We start from the raw sequence: 20,813 nt of genomic DNA on the forward strand, positions 1-20,813 counted from the left end.
CACCTTACCCACCCGAATGGACCCAGCTACCGGTAATATGTCAGCCCTGGATGTAACTCTTGTATCACTAGAACTCTGTTCCAAATTCAAGTGGCAGGTCCTCGATGACTCATATGGCAGCGACCACTTTCCTCTGTTGATAAAAGTTGAACACTCTACCCCTGAAGTCCCTGCTCGCCCCCGTTGGAAATTTGAAGATGCTGATTGGTATAGTTACCAAGCAGAAGTTGACAGCCTTATTCAAAATGAAAATCCCTCATCCCTTCCAGTCTTCACCAACATATTGCTCAAAGCTGCCAAAAATTGGATCCCCCAAACCAGGGGTGTCCCCGGAAAAACTGCTGTCCCATGGTGGAACCAAGTGGTACGAGACGCCGTCAAACTGCGTAGAAAAAGATTGAGAGCAGTAAAGAGAATTCCCAATGACGATCCCAGAAAATCTTTGGCACTAGAATTGTATAAAGTTGCCAGATCTGCTTGCAGATCTGCTGTTCGAAAAGCCAAACGTGAAAGTTGGGAAAAATTCACTGAAGAAATTCACCCTGACACTCCATCCAAAATAATCTGGGACAAAATTCGTATTCTGAATGGGCAAACTCGTAAAAATTCCTATCACCTTTTGATCAATCAACAATACATAAGCGATCCATCTCAAATAGCCGAAACCTTCTGCCAACACTTCTCTTCTATCTCTTCATCCTCAACTAACTCCGAATCTTCATTCTTTCACGACTTTTCCACTAACCCACGGGATTCTGACAACAATATACTTCCTTACAATACCAACTTTAAGTTGGATGAACTTGAATTTGTTCTACACAAGGTAAAGGGTTACTCCGCAGGCCCAGACGACCTTGGATACCCGTTCTATAAGAATCTCTCTACTCATGCCAAAATAACTTTCCTCGAACTTATCAACAAAATCTGGAACGATGGTATAATTCCCGACGAATGGAAACTTGGACTAGTAATTCCCATCCCTAAACCCAAGCTAAACACTCACCACGTTGATAATTACCGCCCCATTACCCTGCTAAACTGCTCAGGAAAAATAATGGAGAGATTGGTAAACCGTCGTTTACAAGCCCTTCTAGATCGGGAAAGTCGGCTCGATTCTAGGCAATTTGCCTTCCTCCCTGGTCGATCAACTGACGATTACTTTGGTACCCTCGAAACCCTTCTACACGAATCCCTCAATGAAAACCGGCATATCGAAGTCCTCTCCCTCGATCTTGCCAAGGCGTTCGACAAAGTCGATCGAACCACCATCGTTAACAACCTAAACAGCTGGAATGTGAAAGGAAACATGATTCGATATATTCAAAGCTTCTTGTCTAACAGATCAATACAAGTACTAATAAATGGCAACCGTTCCTGCCCAAAACCTATTCACACCGGAGTTCCTCAGGGTTCCGTGATCGCCCCTACCCTTTTCTTGATAGCTATCAACTCTATTTTTCAATTTATTCCTGAAAACATCAACACACTAATTTATGCTGACGATATTCTTCTTACTTCCATCTCCCCGTTTGCCCGTCTGGCTCGTAAAAGACTCCAAACTGCCCTAAATAGTATCACCGCCTGGGCACCCACCGCGGGATTCCACTTTTCTCCAACAAAATCAAAACTAATACACCTCGGCCCTAACCGCAGAAAGCTTTATAAACTACCCCCTTTAACTATGAATAATCAACCGATTCCACTAGTTCACCACTTCAGATTACTAGGCATCTGGATAGATGATCGCCTTGATTTCAAATTCCATCTGAATTTAGTACGTAAAGCTACAATCAATAAGATTAATATTCTCCGTATCCTCAGTAATAAAACTAGCCTAGCTCATCGGGAACCCCTCTTTCGTTTCGTCCATGGTTGGCTGCTACCAGCCTCGTTGTATGGTTTGGGTTTCGTCAGCCGATCTGGCGATACTCTTTTCAAAAAACTTGAACCCTTATACAATGAGTGCATACGAACCATAGGTTATACCTTCAAATCTAGCCCCATACCATCACTTATGGCTGAAAGCGGTGAAATGCCCTTCAAATACCTCATAACCCAACATCTGTCTTCTAAGTTCCTACGATGGTTAGCCATGGGTGGCTCTGAAAATGCTTGCCTGATTTCCCGGACCAATCTTCTACTCCACGAACTGACTGACAGCTATCTTCCAGCTATCTGCCAAAGGAAAACTACAAAATTCCGCTACTGGACGGACAAAACCCCAACAATCGATTTTAGCTTGCTCAAAGAACTGAAAGCTGGTCAACCAGCAAATGTGGTTCAACCGCATTTTCAATCATTAGTCGAACAAAAATACTGCTCCCATGTTCGTATCTTTACAGATGGTTCCAAGACCGATGACCGTGTGGGCTGTGGAATCTATGATGGCCGCAACAATAGAAGTCTCGCCCTGCCGGCCGACTGCTCCGTTTTTAGCTCAGAGGCCTACGCCCTACTTGACGCCATACGAAATTCAGTAGCAGAAACCAGCCCCAATGTTGTATTCTCCGATTCTGCCAGTGTTCTAAAGGCAGTCTGCGCCGGAAACCTGAAACACCCCTGGATATCAAGCATCACTGACGAAGCCCTGATAAAAAAAGTAAGCCTGGTATGGGTTCCCGGCCATGCGGGCATACCGGGAAACGAAGCAGCAGACAGACTAGCCGCTGAAGGTGCAAAAATGACCCCGCCTTCCATACCCATTCCCCAGCAAGACGCCTATCGAGCTATCAAAACGAGCTTATTGTATGCTTGGGAAGCTGAATGGAGACTAGTGCAAAACAACAAACTCCGGGAAATCAAAAACTGTACCCTCAAATGGGTAGATCGTCCCAACCCTAAAGAACGCCGAGTTCTCACCCGGCTACGAATTGGACACACCCTACTCACTCACAGTTATCTAATGGAGCGAACTGATCCTCCAATGTGTCCTTCATGTGACTGTCTTTTAACCATCAAGCATGTCCTCATAAATTGTCCCATCTATTCGACCCAAAGACAAATATTTGATCTTAGCATCAGCCTTCGGGAAGTCTTATCAAACGATCCCGACGAAGAGGAGAAACTGCTTAAGTTTCTGAAGAAAACTGACCTAATGTACAAAATCTAACTTCCTGTTTGTGGCTATCTTTCTCTATCCTATCTATCCTAAAACATGAAAAATGACCAAAATGGTTAAATCTTCTCTTTTTGACACTATCTCTTCCCTTTAACATTCTTTAAATGTTATGTTGTAATAAAAAAAAAAAAAAAAAAAAAACACTAGACACGGATGGATGAGGGATGAATCATCCTAAAAGAATGAAAATCCTTTAAAAAAAAAAAAAAAAAAAAAAAAAAAAAAAAAAAAAAAAAAAAAAAAAAAAAAAAAAAAAAAAAAAAAAAAAAAGCTGTGGTCCGTACGTTTTGGCCCAAAATCGATGAGCGCATCACGGAGTGCATCAAGCGTTGTAGCAGCTGTGTCATACATTCCAAATCCCCTGGGAATGAATTCATCTCGATTTCGTTGGTCCATTTTTCAACCCGCATTTCCTGATTCTTATCAAGGGTGTTGATACTTACGGTTTCGGCCTATTTCGGATCCTTAGCCGCTCTCACATTGCTGTTGAAGCAGAACCAAAACAATATCTGTTTTGGTTCTCCACTTGCCTTGGGCAATACGCAATTGATGATTGCCGAACAATAGATGACAGTATAAATGTTTACATCACCACACGGTTAATGCGAACTATTCAAACTGAGTTCGTGGTAACTCAGCAGAGTTACCAGATATTCTGAGTTGATAACTCAGAATATTCGCACAGAAATGAATAGTATCTCATTCACTCATTCAGAAATGAGTACTTTCCCGGCTAGGGAAGATGATAAGTGGAGAGTGAGACAATAGCAATCGCTAGTTAATTGTGTAGTTTTGAAATGACTAGACTGACGAAACAAGAAAAAAGATAACTCTATTCCACCACTGAAACATGTGTGGATTAATCATTTTCAACAAAAGGTTTGTCGATACGATGAAGCTTTTTATACTCAAAACCGAGGAAGGCAAGGGTAGACACATTTTTGCAAACATACACAGCAAAAATTATTTACTGTAGAATTACAGCAAATATCCTGTAACAAAAAGGAGCAGGACATTTACCGTAATTTTACAGGTCGTAAAAAAAATTACACGACATTTATTTTTACGTGTGCATAGTTTTCTACAGGCTGTTGTAAAATTACAGGCCTGTAATTTGAAGCTGTGTACGCGGTACAGGGTTGTAGTTTCCACCTCATTTTCAAAGATACTATAATATTAATGAATGAAATGAAATGAGACATAATAAATATTAAAATATATTATACTATATTACAATTTTATTGATAGTAGAATACACAGCAAAAATTATTTCCTGTAAAATTACGGCAAATATCCTGTAACAAAAAGGAGCAGGACTTTTACCGTAATTTTACAGGGCGAAAAAAAATCACAGGACCTTTATTTTTCAGTGAACCAAATATTTTACAGGCTGCTTTGAAATTACAGTACTGTAAAACTTTTATTCATTGAATTGTTCAGGCTTTTTTCGTTGATTTTCTTTTAAATTGATATTTATTTTCGGCGGAAATAAAGGTAACGAAATCAAGATCGATCAACTTTATTTAACAGTTTAAGTCGCATATTTATTTTCTCATAACATTAACATATGATTTCACAATTCCAACATGCATTTTCGCGATCGACATACGTTAATTTTCAATTATTATTGTTATTATTTTTAAGAAACGCAATCGTTCAGAAACACCTCAGGAAAATCATCATTAACATCATCATCGCACAAACGTTTGCAGTGTTGATAGACAGATGATTGCGTTGGCCGTTGGGTCAAATCTACGACTTTGTTCGATTTATAGCAAACATCTTCTTCGCGGATGTAAATATCGAAGATTGGCCGTTTGATCTGATGCCCCAGAAATCCTCGTATGATGTGTCCCGTTTCCTAATCAAAAGCAAAGGGAAACAAATATTATTAAAATAACACACTTGATTATAAATTGGAACACATTTTTCGATTACCTTTACCTTGAGCAATTTCCTGGTGTTGTATTCCTGAATTTCGTAGTGGGATAACATTACCGTCCGATATCGACTTCAAAGGGGGCATGAAGAATATTGATGACTTTTTCCCACCAGATATCCTGAAAAGCTTACAATATCCAACGGTTGTCTGGTCCGGAAAACATCAAAATAATACAGGCCATTGATTATGTGAAGCTAGAATAAATTGAAAAATTGTTACCAATATTTTAAATTTGTAATGTATTGTCTGCTAGCTTGTACGAAGCATATTTATGAACATCCTGATTTTGAAAAATTGTTTGTCTTGCTAAACGTAAAAATAATAGAAATTGCAGAGAAACTTCTAACTACTCACCCGCAGAAAATTATCGGATTTGGAATGGTGAATTTCGGAGGTGACCTGAGGCGGCTTGCGTGCGCTCTTTTTGAGGCTCGGCGACTGATATGGGCGACTTGACTTTTGATCATTGCTTCCGTCACCCATGTTGTTTTATTGGTCTCATGCCATCCTGGAATGAATGTGATTGTTTGTTGAGCTAACGATAACATTTCAGTTCGACATAGAATGTACCTTAAACTTACCTTATCAAGGATCAAGATTTCCAGCGGATGGTGACGAATCGCTAATACTGCGGAGCGAAGGAGGCGAAGTTCCGCGGGGCAGCTGCGGGGGATCTCAGAATTCATTTAGGGACGGATGTCCTGCGGAACTATCGCGAGCAAACCGTTAGAGATTTTTGCTGTTAGGAAAAAAATAATAAGATTCTTTCTCCAATAGATAAATTAAAATAAATACCTACCTACCTGATCTCAGTCTGTCGAATTGTTGGGAAGCACCGATATTCCCAAAGTGGGAATAATGGTGCTGCTGCTGCTCCTTTTTTCGTCCATCACTGAACCCGAAAGATGCGATAATTTATCGCCGGAACAGCACAATGAAGTCAACAAATTAATGCCAATGAAATGAAAACACGATTTCAATCCACGACGGTTCGAATAGTTTATTTTTGTTTACGTTAGTACACGCTTGAAAAAATCCAACAATAGATGGGTCTAGGCGTTCACTGAAATTTTACGCGTGAAATCCCTGAGTACTTTGCGTGGAAGTTGAGTATTTTCAGCAGCTAGGTAAACTTCTGGTATCGACAAATTCTTCACGAGAATTTATAGTGCTTTTGTTTTGTTTGACAACCGAAAATTTTACAGACCTGTAATCAATGAGCGGCCTGTAAATAATACGTTCGCCTAAAATTGGATGCCTTCAAACTGTAAAACTACAGCAAATGCCATGTTACTTTTTGTTACATGACAGTTGCTGTAAAGTTAATGTTTTTTTTATTTCAAAATACTTGCTTTTTTAATTACAGGTTGTTTTGTTTTACAGGCAACCATTTTCAATGACACGTAAGAGTCAAAATTTTGTTCTGTGTACGTTCACTGTTACACTTTCTGAATTATGGAGCTTCACGGTTTCACTTTGTTAATAATAAAATGGTTTTACTATCTTATTTTCCACACAGATGGCCGATCTGTTGTTTCAGTTTTTCGGTTGTAGGTACTGGGCAACAAAAATGGCCTCCTGGCTCTTCCTGTCATTTTGCCCACTATACCGATACAATAGTTTCCAGATACCTGCAAGATGGTGTAAGAAAACAATTGCCGATGTTTGGCACATCAACAATGATTTGATCCTGCAGGATTTTTGTCTGTTGTACTGCGAACAGAAATTTCTAAAACGAAATGTTAACGGTCACTACCGTACAAATGACAAATAGAATTAAAACAATGTAGGTACCTGAACAACACCACAGCTCTGCCACTTGGTATGACACACTTCCAATTGGACCGAGTTGATGAAGTGGTAGTGGGACATTCCGTATCGGAACATGACGCATCGTATCATATGGTGCGTACAGAAAGCTAAAAGTACATGTGATACGGTTACTACTTATTATTAATAAAACTAGGAATAGGGAAAAACTAGCCTGATGAATAACAGCAACACGAACACGACAGCGATTATGGTAGTGCATTGGTTAATAGAATCAATATTCCAACATCCGATAGATTCACCCATAACCAGTTCTTGTCCGTGGATACAATTACCAGAAGAGCACAAATCTTTTACTGGAGTCGTCGCAAATGTTATACAAATTGAAGTCCAATATTTAGAATTCGGCCACCGAGCGCCAGGAACAGTTAATCAAACTGATTCGCTAGAATTCAAAAAACCAAAACAAACGAAAGTTGAAAGAGAAACTTTGGTTAAGAAAGTTTATTGGGAGAGGAATATTTTCCATGGACGCACTTGGATGGAAAAATTGGTTGATTCGATTTGGTTTAAGAGGTTTTTTGAAGAATGACAATTGTGTTTTGTTATCGTTAATTGGACGGTAAATTGATATTGCAAACTATATATAAAAATGTTTAACGCAAGTAAAACTTAATTTCCAAGGTGGAATTTTCAGAGAAGACAAATATCTCATTGTTCGTTTAAGCCATTCAGTGAGACGTGCGAACAATGGATATGCAATTTCTTACTTCTCACTAACATTTCGAATGTCTTATTCATTTTTGAAATAATAAGCGCAAGATAGCAACCAACATTGCATTTAGTAAAAATACTTACTTTTAGAGACAATCCACTGCCACTTGCTGCACAAGAAATTTGTTGACAAAAGAACATTTACCACAGTGAGTTTGGTCGGATCATAAATCGAGGCAGCTCCCACAGGACGATGTACAACTTGGTGCGCTCGGCTTTGATGCTAGGTCGAGATCGATGCTGCGTTGCCAGAACTCCTTCCATGATTGGGAACTGGAACTCTTCAGGGTGTCCCGTTACAGATTTCCATCCTCGTCAGTTGGCTCGCTGGTGTCGGTGGTCGTCGCATAAGGATGGCTCTTCCGAAGTCGTTTCTCGGTAAAACTATTCAAATCTCCCAGACAAAACAGGATTCTTTCATTGACCAGCCGTTGAGTGATTCGATTTGCCTGACGGGACTGGCAAGCCGCGTCTCCCTCGAAGCCATCGTTGTGTTCCGATTTGGCCAGCACCAGTTTCGTCATCTGCGGATCCAGTGATGGTGATTTAGAAGCACTTGGCTCGCCAGTCAGTCGGAACCCGTCGCCAAACAATTCTTGGTTGCGCCGCTAATTTTGGTTCGGAACTCGAACAGAAAGATGTTTGTCTTTTTTTTTGTACAGCAAAACACCATCGATGAAACTTTCAACCCGAAAAATGTAAACAAAGCGATTGCGTGTCGTTTTCAGACGGGTTTGAGTCCACGCTTACAGTAAACACTAAATTCAGTAGCAAATGGGTAATTTTAACTCGAATTGAACAAATTACAAGACGAAATTATAGAAAGATGCAAACTTGATTTTAAAAATTTAATTTTGCTGACGAAAAGTAATGTTTATTTTTTGCTAAGTTGGACTCAAAAATTTTGTGCAGCCACAATCGCTCGAATTTCACAGTCCTGAAATTCAAAACCAGCCTGTAAATAAAACTCTCACTTAAAAATAAATGCTCTGATCTGTAAAACCCCAGTACATGTCCTGCTCCTTTTTGTTACAGGACATTTGCTGTAATATTAAATGACTTAACATTTATTTTTCAGCCAGTCAATGCAAAATTACGTGATTTTTAAATTACAGGTTGTATTATTTTAAAGGTAACCATTTTCAATGTCACGTAATAGTCCATATTTTTTTCTGTGTACCGCTTCACTCCCAGTCGAATTCTCCAGAATGAAATCTCCGGCAGAACTGATGATCGGAAGGAAGATACGCACTACACTGGATTAACTACTTAAGCTGCAGTCAAACTCCAGTGGAAGCACGCTTCCCTTCCGATGTTTCAAGGTTGATGACGAGGTTTACGCCAAAGTTCACGAATCCAACAGCGGGAAATGAGTTCCTGAACACGTGGCCGAAGCATCCGGTAGCGTTGCTCTTGAATTTGAAATTTTCCATGTGTAAATTTGAAAGAATCCGTAAAGATAGGAAAAGCTAAGACATCCGTAAACTTAGTGTTGGAAAAACTGAACGGCAATAAAGCAAAAATAAAATGGTTTTACATATCGGTTAAAATATGAAAAAAAGGCATATTAGGATATATTGACAGTTTTACACGAACACCACCTAAGCAGGAGGCCTCAGCCCTAACCTCAAACCATGGGAAAACAGAATCAATTTTTGAGAAGGGCGCACGAAAAAGGCGATTTTGCGGTACCAATATCGACAAATTCACCCTGTGGAAAAACGACACACAGATGCTCGTGTTTTGATTTTTTTTTTTGGAGTTCAGGGCTGCCAAGTGCATTCATATTCGGAAAATGAATATATTTTCTTAATTGCATTTTTATTGAAAAACGTTTCCATGAGTACTGAGAATTTGCAACTTTCCCGTAGATTACTATTAGAATATGAAATTAAACGCAACATTTATCTGAACTGAATCACAACTATCTGTATCACACACTTAAACGATGTAGCGAATTGTGTGAAAATATTATAAATAATCAGATCATGCGGGCTTTTATTTTCATAGTCAACATAGACGTGGCTTCCATTAATTTACTTTTTTTTGTAACAGTGAATGATTTTGCATTCGTTTAGAAGTTAGAAACAGCTCTTTTTTATTTACCGAGCAGTAGCACCTACATGAAAAATTATTCCAGATGTTTCAAATTCACCTTGAAAATTCATTAGCGAAAGATGGCTTATCTTTATCTATTTAGAGACGCCCCGTAATGAATTCAAATGTTTAGATGTTTATTGTTAAAAAATTAAATCAATTCAGAAATATTATAATTAGTTTAAAACAAACAAATACTGATTTTAGTAACGCACCTAGCATCACTGGCGAGGCCGTCAGCGCATCAAAGTTTGAGGTTATGGCTGAGGCCAATTTTTCACCAATACTATCGCCCGTATATACCCTTATAGAAAGCTCTTCAAAACACTAGAGATAAAAATGATACTAAATGACAAAAATGACAAAAATGACAAAAATGACAAAAATGAAAAAAATGACAAAAAAAGACAAAAATGACAAAAAAGACAAAAATGACAAAAATGACAAAAATGACAAAAATGACAAAAATGACAAAAATGACAAAAATGACAAAAATGACAAAAATGACAAAAATGACAAAAATGGAAAAAATGACAAAAATGACAAAAAAGACAAATGTTTATGTAAATAAATAAATAAATATTCAGCTGAAATATGTAGAAAACTCTTAAACCACAAAAAAAACACAAAAATTAACTCAATATCCGACTGGACTTTGCAAAAAAACCCGAGAGCGGAAACAATCATAAAACACTTGGAATGGTAAAAAAAGATAAACAAAAAAGTTAATTTTAAATTTTGAAAAAAAAACACTGTTAGGCGGTTTAAAAAATGGTTTCAAAAAGTTTTTATGGTGGCTCCAGAGAGCCCTGAATTTAGAAAGTGATGTGAGACACTGATTAAAAAATTTCTGTCCAAATAACCAAGAATAGCAAGACAGCACCATTTTCTAGGATTCAAAAATAAATCATTTGAACTTTCGGTGTATTTAAAAAACTTAAACAGTACCGAATAATGACACTCAAAGTTCAAAAATGCTTTCGAAAATCATCTTGAACTTTGCAAAAAAAAAAACGCCAAGAACGAAGGGAAAACACTTAAAAATCAAAACCGGCATATTTTCCTAATCTGTCCCACCAAATATCTTTTTTTTTTTATGGGTTTATAAGCTATCTGGCTGACCCGGAAAGGAAAAACAGAACGGGGGACAGAAGAGGAAACTTTACACGAGAGTAGCATAGCTTAGAACAGGATAGCGCAACAGAGCCCGAGAGTTCTGAAGCACCAGAGGGAGGAAGCGTTAAGATAGTGCTCGACGGACTGGGACAGATGGGCCCTACATGAACTTCGAGTTAACCCAACCTCCAATTCAACCGAGCAGTAACTGTATGATAACATACGCCAAAGTCTCGATATCATTGTCAGAAGGGTTCACTATCTTACCGTAGTTGAATTTTCCCTACCTGTCACCTAACCTTACTCGTTTCAATAAATTTGAATTTTTGATTGTTTTTACTCGAGATTAACATATATAAGTTAATAAAAATATTTTCAAATATGTTAATGTTAATGGATCCAGAACAAATGCTTGAAAACTCGGTAATTATACAAAAAACTAGAATGACAAGAAACAGAACTAATATCAGAATTTGTCTATCTGAATCTGAAGCGTAATAATTACACAAATAGAAGTACAGAACACAAAAAGTAATTATACAGAGTTGTGAGAAATTAAAAAAAAAACAAAAAAACAAAAAAAAAATTATCAAAATGACTGTTATAACACTTATCAACAGTACTGACTGTACATAAAACGCATCATCTGTTAATTGTGATGTTTCCACTAAGGAATACTACCCTTGTTTAGCAGAAGGGAGAGCAAGTGTTACATTTTCCATTCATTTTATGATCATGGCTCATTAAAAATGGACACATCTGAACCTACAAAATTTAAACTAATAAAAAATGTTCAGCACTTTTTCTTTTATAGATCTTAATATAAAACCACGTTCAATAAGATTGTGAGTAACTACCCTGTTAGGAAAATGATAGATTTATCCATCATTTTCACTATCATACACACTGCTGCCTTTGTGAAGTTGATTTTTGTTGATATTCTTTTCAGTAAGACTAAAAAATAATAATAATAATTAGAGAACACTCACCTGCGAAGAAGCTGTTCAACGTGTCTTACCGTATGCTTTGCTAAAAGCCTGTTTTAGAAATATTTTTGTTTTATAGAGAACTTCTTTAAAAATAAAGGACCTGAAATATAATTTAACGAAAGACAAACTACAGAAAAAAGTACCTATTACAACGAAAAAGATTTTTTCAGGAAACAGTTCAAACAGCATTCTCATCCAATGAACCTCTAGATCTTGTAAAATGCTTGATTTAAGAATAAGCCTCCGAAATTCATAAACCGCAAATGCACACTTACAAGAGCATTGGGGAGACGAATACCATTGTACATCTATTCAATTTCTATCTACCATATCAGTACCTAATTGTTAACGTTCTCATTCAACTAATTATGGTATCTACTATTAAATCACCCACCTATCCAGTATCCTAAATAGACTATCCTAAAAGATTGATTACAGTTGTCTATCTTTCACAATACTATCTGTTCTAACCTAACTTGCGCATGGTGGTCAACAAGTGGAAATATCAACTTATAAACATCTAATTGTGATATTTCCACTGCGCAATGCTCTTTTTGTCCGATGGAAGGGAGGGCAAGTGTTTCAACTCCCATTCACCTTATCAACATGGATCATCAAAGGAAAAATTATACATCATTATAATTTTTAAACCATTTTTAAATTAAGTTTCTATGATCTCATATCAAATAAGGTTATGTGCTACCGCCCTGTCAGGTTCATGTTAGTTTTTGAGCTTGTTTCCAAACCATGAACTTCCATAAACACAAGAAAGCACAACATCGCCGTGACCCAATAGAGCCTAGGGTACGGATCTTTCCCACCAAATATCTTATGAAGAAAATCAAACAGCAAAAATTATTCAAAAATGGTTCTTAAATTTGGTTGAAATTCCTGCGATGCATATGGCACAAAAATTAACAATAAATCTTCGGGAAAAATCTGGAAAATATTCACGGTAGACCCTCAAGTTGAGAAAAATTTTGATAAATTGCTAAGAATGGCTTCGATGATCCAGGAATTAAAAGCACTTTGATTGGACCGGCTTTAAAATTTCATTCGAGAAAACACGCTATTAGGTTTTCGTGTTGAGCTAATTATCATATATTTTTCGATCAAACTGATTTTTTGTTCGAACGTAAATGTATGTTTAAAAAATCTGAAAATATCACTAAAAATAGTTGATAAACAATCGTTTGGCATTATTAACATAAATTTGATAATTTTGGCACTTATACCCATTTGGTTCTGAGGATCTTAAATGACGTAACAAGACTCTCTGGTATAAAGCAGATTTAAACTTTTGATTTTTAATCAATTCCGTCTACTATTGGTGGCTCTAGAGAGTTTGAAGAAAAGGTTCTTAGTTTCGTGCTATCAAAATGGTGTTAAATTACAAACATTTCGACTTCTGAAACTAAATTAGCACATGGAATTTGAAAAAGCTTGGCATGGCTCCAGAGAGCCCTGAATACTATAATACAAAACTATAATTTCCCGTTAATTTTCTAACATTTTTCCGATTCCCGTTTCCTGAATCGAAGCAAAACTAATTCAAACTACAGCCAGCATAATTTGGCAGAAACTTGCTCATATGCAATTTTCCAAAAATGCACTTCTAAAATTAGTGACCAACTATTTTATTTACGGGGTGACATGTCAACTGCGTACAACACCAACAACTGGTCTCTCTCTGGGCTCTTTATCGTTGCATAGTCCAAATTAAAAACTTTCAACACCAAATCCAATTAGGTTCCTGAAATTGACAGTAAACTTTGCACACCCCAACATGGGTATTCAGCTTCCTGCTCCAGCTCCAGCTCCAAACCACAAACCAATACACACAGTAGAGTTGCTAGTTGGCTCCCAAAAAGTTTAATTCGCCCTCGTGAAACTTTGCTGCAACGCATCCCCGGGCTATCATTTTTCAAAACACAGTTCAGCGCAAAAACTGTTTCTGGGTGTCGGGGTGTTCGATTGTATCTCAACAGAAGAGCCAGGAGGAGGTGTGAATGTGGAGACAGTAAAACTTTCCACATTTCAAGGTCCGTTAAGATTCGGTGGTACACATTAATGAATGAAAGAATGAAAATAGCGTCCCTTTTGAAAGCTGTGTCCTTTTCTGTCTGTTTTTCCCTTGTTTGTGTCTAGATCGTTGGTTTTTTTTATCCTCAAAAAAGGCGATTATTTTCCACTTCCAGTAGCTAAAGTAGCCCATACGTTACCATTAGATGGTCTGTGTGTGTTGCTGTTGGTTCAATTTCTAGCTTTGGTACATTACAGTTTAGGTTCGGATGCCTTGTGGATAGGGAGAAGCAAATATTCCAACGAAACTGCAATTCCAACCGGGTGATATGTGTCAGAAAATGTGGACCTCTGGCGTGCTATCAAGTTTTATATGCAACTTTCCATGCAGTTATTCCCTCCTTCTCGGTTTTCCTCCAACGACCACGGTATTTCTTCGGTGTAGTGCAGAGCACCACAGTTACACAAACATCGCATGTAAATTTTCAACTTTTCTTGCGTTCCGTTTTTTCCCTTAGCAGTTGTTGCATGTATAATGGATATGGTATGGCGGAGAAAAAAATAATAACATCCACACAACACTAACTGACATATATTACCGGTGACTGCTCAGCCAGCTGCATGCGTACCGGACATTTGGTTTAATATGAGTTTAATCTAGTAATCAATACGGAACCATTTTAGTTTACGATTTGTTGAAGCGCTGGATAACGACTTCAGTATAATTCACTTGAATTTACTTCCAAAGGGTTGACGCACTTTTTTATCATGATGAGTTTGCACTGGGGAATCTTATGATTTCCCAAAAATTTTAAATCTGCTTATTCTTGCGACTTAAAAATGCATGATTTTTGCAGACTTTTTAAATTTCTATTTTCTATGATATTTGAGGTTAAATTAAAAAAAAATAAATCATATTTCAAATTCACGGTGCTTTGTCATTTTTCAACGAAAATCATAAAATAGCGCAAACATTTTGGACATTTTTTTTGCGATTTGTATCAAAAGTTTTAATAGAATTTTGTAATTTTGCGGAATTTATCAACAAAAAAAAAATTTACGACATTCTGAGCTTTTTTAAGGTTTCAAGCCAAAATTATGTAACCTTTATTTTTTAATACTTATTCGAGTCTGTAGGAAGCTTGAGTTAGGTTGTCAGTAGTCTTCTCTTGTTGAAAACTGCAACACAGCAGGAGAATTTTTCAGCCCGAAAAGCATCCTAACGAATTTGAAACGGTCGCCAATAGTTGTTTCGTATAGAAAACTGGAACCTAACAGGGGAAATTTTTAATCCGAACGGCAATCTAGTGATCTCAAATTAGACTTCTGGTCAATTTTGATTTTTGTCGCGAAGTCGAAATTCGTTTCTCATTGAAAGCCAGACCATAGCAGGGGAAATTTTGACTCCGAAAGGCAATCTAACGGTTTGATACTTGCATTTTTCAAGCGTTTTCGGAAGTTGATCAAGCTCTGGAAGCATATTTTTGCAAAGTTGATCAATTGTGGGGTTCTCCGCGTTATTATTTTTACTTTGCTTTACAACTTGACACCCTTACACTATTGATTGAAGTTGCAGTTGTTTACCGGTTGCGCTACGAGCGCACACAGGATCTCCAAGTGCAATCTAAGTTCCCTTGAAAATATCCATCCGCATGCATGTGCTGCATCATTGAGAAGTACAATTACAAGGTATGCCGGGCTAATATTTCACTAATGCCGCCACCGTGAACCTTCATCATACTATGTGTGCCAGGTTATTCCACGACCGTAATTCGATCTAATGACCGTTGGCTTAGAAGACAAGGATGCTATCCTCTATGCCACGATCAGCTGGTCTCATCGATTTAGCTCGAGCATGAGCCAATATTCGGGTCTAGGGTTTGATTATTTTTAATTTCTTTACTCGATCATGAGCTTTTACTGGGATCTTGTAAATTTTAGTTTCATAACCCAACCAAAACCATACTCGACTTTAGGATTTTGTCATATTCAAAATTCCTATTTGATCATAAGCTTACATTCGGGATCGAAATTGAATCATTTAGTTACTTTATTTGACCATGAGTTAACGAATTCGGGTTCAGGGATTTGTCAAGTTTATGGTCATGTTCAAGACAGTATCATTTTAGTTTCTTTTCTTGGCCTTGAGCTCAGCCTCGGATTCGGAATTTATCTTTTTCTGTTTTCAGTTGACATGAACATGAGTGTAGTAAGTTGATTATAGGACCAAAGGACCTTATACTCGTGATCAGAGATCAGTCGATTTGACTCCGGTTACTCGGGTTCAGGATTTTGTCACTTTTTCTTTACTCTAGCGCGAGCTTATACTCGGTTTAAGAATTTTTACATTTTTTTTCCTCACATGACCATGAGCTCACACTTTGGTTGAGGATTTTGTGGTTTTACTTACTAGAGTTAATATTGTTGTTGTTTTTTTTTTAATTAATCTGTTTACTCTAGCTTTTTCTCCAATACACAACACTGTCGCATCCGAATAATTTTGTCTCCCCAACCGCCAGCACCTTGCAAATGAATCGCATTTTTCTCTCCGCACACTAAACACCGAATGGCTTTAATAAAAATTCCGCTTTCCAATTTTTCACAGGCACTAAAAAAAATTCACCGCCTCTTCTGCCCGGCTAACCAAAACAAAACAAATAAAACGCATTGATTGCGTCACAAAGAGTGCTAACGCTAACGCCTAAACAAAGTCGCTAGCGCGGTCACCTAGCAGCAGAAAGCTAATCAAATCGAAGGAGACCACGGGCTGCAATGGTCAGTTCAACCATCACGCTAGACAAGAAATCATCATCAGCATCGACATCATCCTCATCAGCAACGGCAACAGCAGCTAATACAGCATCAGCATCGGCGCTCGCATCCGCTTCCGACAGCATCATCTCGATACCGCTAAATGCTAGTAACAGCAATGGCATCAGCTTGAGTGGAAGCAGTTCATCGGCATTGAACTTGAGTGAACAGAAGATTTCAATTTTGTTTCCGAAATGCAAACCTAGGGTAACGGAGCATTATCAGACGTCAGTGGCGACTTCGACGTCAACGACGGCTAGTTTCGGAATTTCGGCGGCAGTGAACAGCATTAATAATAACATCAACAACAGTAACAGTGATAGAGGTGTGATTGGTGGTGTGGGGGGTAGGGATTTGAGTGGTGGTATTGGTAGTGGTGGGATGAGTGCAGTGACCTCCAGTAGTAAATCGTCCGATGTCACGGGGACTTCTTCTTCACTGACGACGGCGACTTCGTTGGGTTCGGCATCGTTCGGTAGCAATACGCTTGGCGGAGGTAGTGGTAGTCTAGGAATTGGTATTGGAGGGGGAAAGTCTTACACGATCGATATGAGTGGATACAGGGGAGTAGGGAATTCGCGGAGTTCTACAGGTTATGATCTGCTTGGAGGTGGTGGAGCAGCGAACAGCGGCAGTTCGGAGCTGAACTCGCAGTTGAACAACAATCACTACGACAGTGGTAGCCGTATCGGAGGGTCTAGCAATAGACACACTAGTTCCCTAGACAAATACAGCTTCTACTACAACAATCAGCCGCCTCCTTTGTCCAGTTCTCCGACGGAAAACAATCTAAACACCACTGGTGGCAGTAGCCAATTTCTGCCGTCGGACGACGAGGAAGATGAGGAAGAACTACGGAAGGACAGCTATCCACGGCACGGCTATTACAGCAGTCGTTACTACAATCTTCCGAAGCAAGATCCAGGAACGCCGAGTACAAACCGATATCCTCCTCACTGGGACCTTTCTCCAAGTAGCGTACTGTCCTACTCAACGCCTTCTACTACCAACACAACATCGTCTATGAACAAGCAACGTCCATCGCTCAAAAGCTCCTACACCAAGGTACTGCAATCACCGCTGGAAGACGAAAGCGATATCGAAGACAAGCTAAAGTACTTCAACTATCAGAACGAAATGCACAGCACAAGCAGCAGTAAAATGGGAGGAGGAGTCGGAGAAAACAAACCGTCGATACCCTCGGGTATCTATAGCAATTACAAGACCAACGAAATGATCGTGTTCAATGACATTGACGGAGTGGGGGAAAACGTGAGCGAACGGCGACGCGTTCAGCATCATCAATCGATGGAAATCGGTGGATCAACAGAAGTGAGAGTCGGAAGTGCGGGGACTGGTTTAAGGGTATCTCCAGCTGTGATGATTGCCGATAGTGGCTCTCGGGATGAAGAACTGGTTGAACAACTACAACCGCCGTCTTCGTCGTCGTTGGCAGTTAATGAAGGGGATAATCTCGACGGCGGAATGGGTACTAAAATTGACGATGCGATGCTGCATAATAAAACAATGACCAGCGCCAGCGCCATCGGAAGCAGCCCGGCCCTGCCCGGATCCGGTTCGAATATTATGGGTAAGTGATTATGTTTTTATGGTTTTTTTTTCTCTTCCAGTCGATAGTTTCTTCAGGGGATTTCCACTCGATGAAGCTTATTCGATATCGAAGTGGGAAAAACAATCCCGAATAAGACAGAAACAGAAATACCCAAGAAACATCAAAATACTAAACCTTGAAAATCAACACATTGAAATTTCGAATTCACCTGAGGTCGAAACCGTCTTAAATAAAACATTTTATATTGAGCGCCTTTGAAAAGCAACTTCAGTCTTTTTTAAGCTCACTTGGGTAGAAATAATCCATGAAAAGACAACTTTCCATGCGCTTTCTTAGATTAGAAATGTGGTAGCAAATCGTTTCTCCGGTTTGTCGTTGAATATATTTTTCCATAACAATCTGAACTAGATACTCTGGCAATTTACTGTCTTGTTCCATTTCAACAGCACAGCAAACTTCACAAATAAATTGGACATCCGCAGTAAATTTGCAGTAACATTCGCTCGAGTATACTGTGACAATTTACGCGTTCTTCCGGGTCCATGTTAGTTGATATACGCAGAACGCGTAAAGACAGAACCCGAAAAGCCCTGTACCCTGTCCCATGACCGAAAACAGAACCGAATGGCCGAACGCGGCGGAAGATAACGACCGATCCGAACCTAATAACAAACCCATCATTCACCAGAGAGAGATTCTCCATTCTTCGGACAGCCAGTCAGCAAGAACACAATCACTCGGCGTCGTCGTTGTCCGCCATTCGCGGGTCATTGTCTTCCTTTAGCCACCCACCCTCTCCACCAAATTTGGATTTCTTTATGTTCGTTTTTGGTACTTTCAGTATAAGCGAACTTCCCATTTTACTTTTGGAAAGGACTTATTAAATCGAAATTTTACATTAAACAAAACTATCAACAGCAAGAAAAGCGATCCCAAGTTCATATTTTATCTAAATTTTATCACATAAGCCCTTTTCGAAAAAATCGTTATCTCTGAAATATGTTTGTGCGTAATACATGGGATGTCCCCAACCCCTGTTTCGCTTAACAACTGAAAAGCTGCCCATGGCACCCTGGCTGGTTTATTGTTATGATGGCAGCGAGTGGGACTCAATTTATCTGCAGCAGCCATTTTCGGATTCGCAGATATATACACACACATGAATGCTTCGGACATGGAAAGACAGTACACGTACCGAACATCCCTGGTTAGGCACACTCTTCCGGATGGGATTTCGATAATGATTCGCCGGATTCTGTCGCTCGTATTCGAATTTGGGCAGGACTTTGAAAGTGGAGCTTTCGATGACCGAAAACATGATCAACAATGGATTCTCGTATTTATAGTCTATTTTACAGTTGTTAGACTCCAAATAGAGTTCAAACTCTTAAAATTGATTCAGGATAGTTCGTTTATAAGTTCATCTCAATCGCGGGTGCTCTTGCCAACGGGTTGATTCGGGAAATTTTGTAAAAATATAAAATAAACATTAATAATAAAAAAAATTCATATCACAATGAAAGATAATTAACTTACCTCTGAACAGTATTATGCTGGACATCCAATCCAGACAGTGCCTCAAAGAAGATCATGACCGATCTGAACTGTCACTCCTCCAGGAATGACCACAAAGTTAGAAAAAAATGAGATACAACGCGCTCAGAAATTTTCACATAAGTGAACAAAGTCAGCTGACTGATGATAGTTCTTTTTTTCTAGCAAGAATTTACAACCACACGCTTAAGAAAAATACAAAAAATGCATTCACTTAGACTTAACCTATTGTAAAAGTGTTTGACTCGTAGGTGACGAAAATAAGTGTTGCGAGTTCGCTAGTATAAGCTACTAGTGTTATTACTGGTAGAAATAAGTTTAGCTTTGATTTAAAGTTGCGACCCCTCTAGTGAAAGGGTTTCACTTGGAGATTACGAAAATTTGTGTCGCGAGTTCTCTAGCACAAGCTAATAGTGTTGGTACCGGTAGAAATGAGTTCAGCTCCAATTAAAATTTAAGACCCCTCAAATGAGTGGGTTAGTCTTGTAGGTGACGAAAATAAGTGCCGCGAGTTCGCTAGTACAAGCTTCTAGTGTTAGTACCGCTAGAAATTAGTTTAGCTTTGTTTTCAACTGACGACCCCTATAGTGAAAGGGTTCGACTTGTAGGTGACGAAAATTAGTGTCACGAGTTTGCTAGTACAAGCTACTAGTGTTGGTACCGGTAGAAATTAGTTAAGCTCCGATTCAAACTTGTGACCCCTTTAGTGAAAGGGTTTGACTTGTAGTTGATCAAAATATGTGTTGCGAGTTCGCTACTACAAGCTACTAGTGTTATTTCCGCTAGAAATGAGTTTAGCTCCGATGTTAATTTACGAACCTTCTAGTTAAAGGGTTTGACTTATAGGTGACGGAAATTAGTGTCGTGAGTTCGCTAGTACAAGTTACTAGTGTTAGTAAGGAAAGAGTTTGACTTGTAAATGACAAAAATAAGAGTCACGAATTGTCGTGTACAAGCTACTACTGTTAGTACCGGTTAGAAATCATTGTAGCTCCGATTTCAATTAGCGACCCTTCTAGGGAAAGGGTTTGACTTTTAGATGACGAA

At 38.7% G+C, this 20,813-nt stretch overlaps 1 protein-coding gene across 2 annotated transcripts in view; it reads left to right on the forward strand.

Annotated features, from left to right (window-relative positions):
• Positions 1-20,813, forward strand: part of LOC129740167 (uncharacterized) — a 117,594-nt gene that overhangs the window by 17,784 nt on the left and 78,997 nt on the right. For both annotated transcript variants that reach the window (XM_055731774.1, XM_055731776.1), the window contains exon 2: positions 16,434-18,230. In XM_055731774.1, coding sequence (XP_055587749.1) covers positions 16,601-18,230 — 1,630 coding nt within the window. In that variant the 5' untranslated portion in view covers positions 16,434-16,600. The remainder of the gene's footprint in view (positions 1-16,433; positions 18,231-20,813) is intronic.

The sequence above is a fragment of the Uranotaenia lowii genome, chromosome 1 (assembly GCF_029784155.1).
Source record: "Uranotaenia lowii strain MFRU-FL chromosome 1, ASM2978415v1, whole genome shotgun sequence".
NCBI classification, from domain to species: domain Eukaryota; kingdom Metazoa; phylum Arthropoda; class Insecta; order Diptera; family Culicidae; genus Uranotaenia; species Uranotaenia lowii.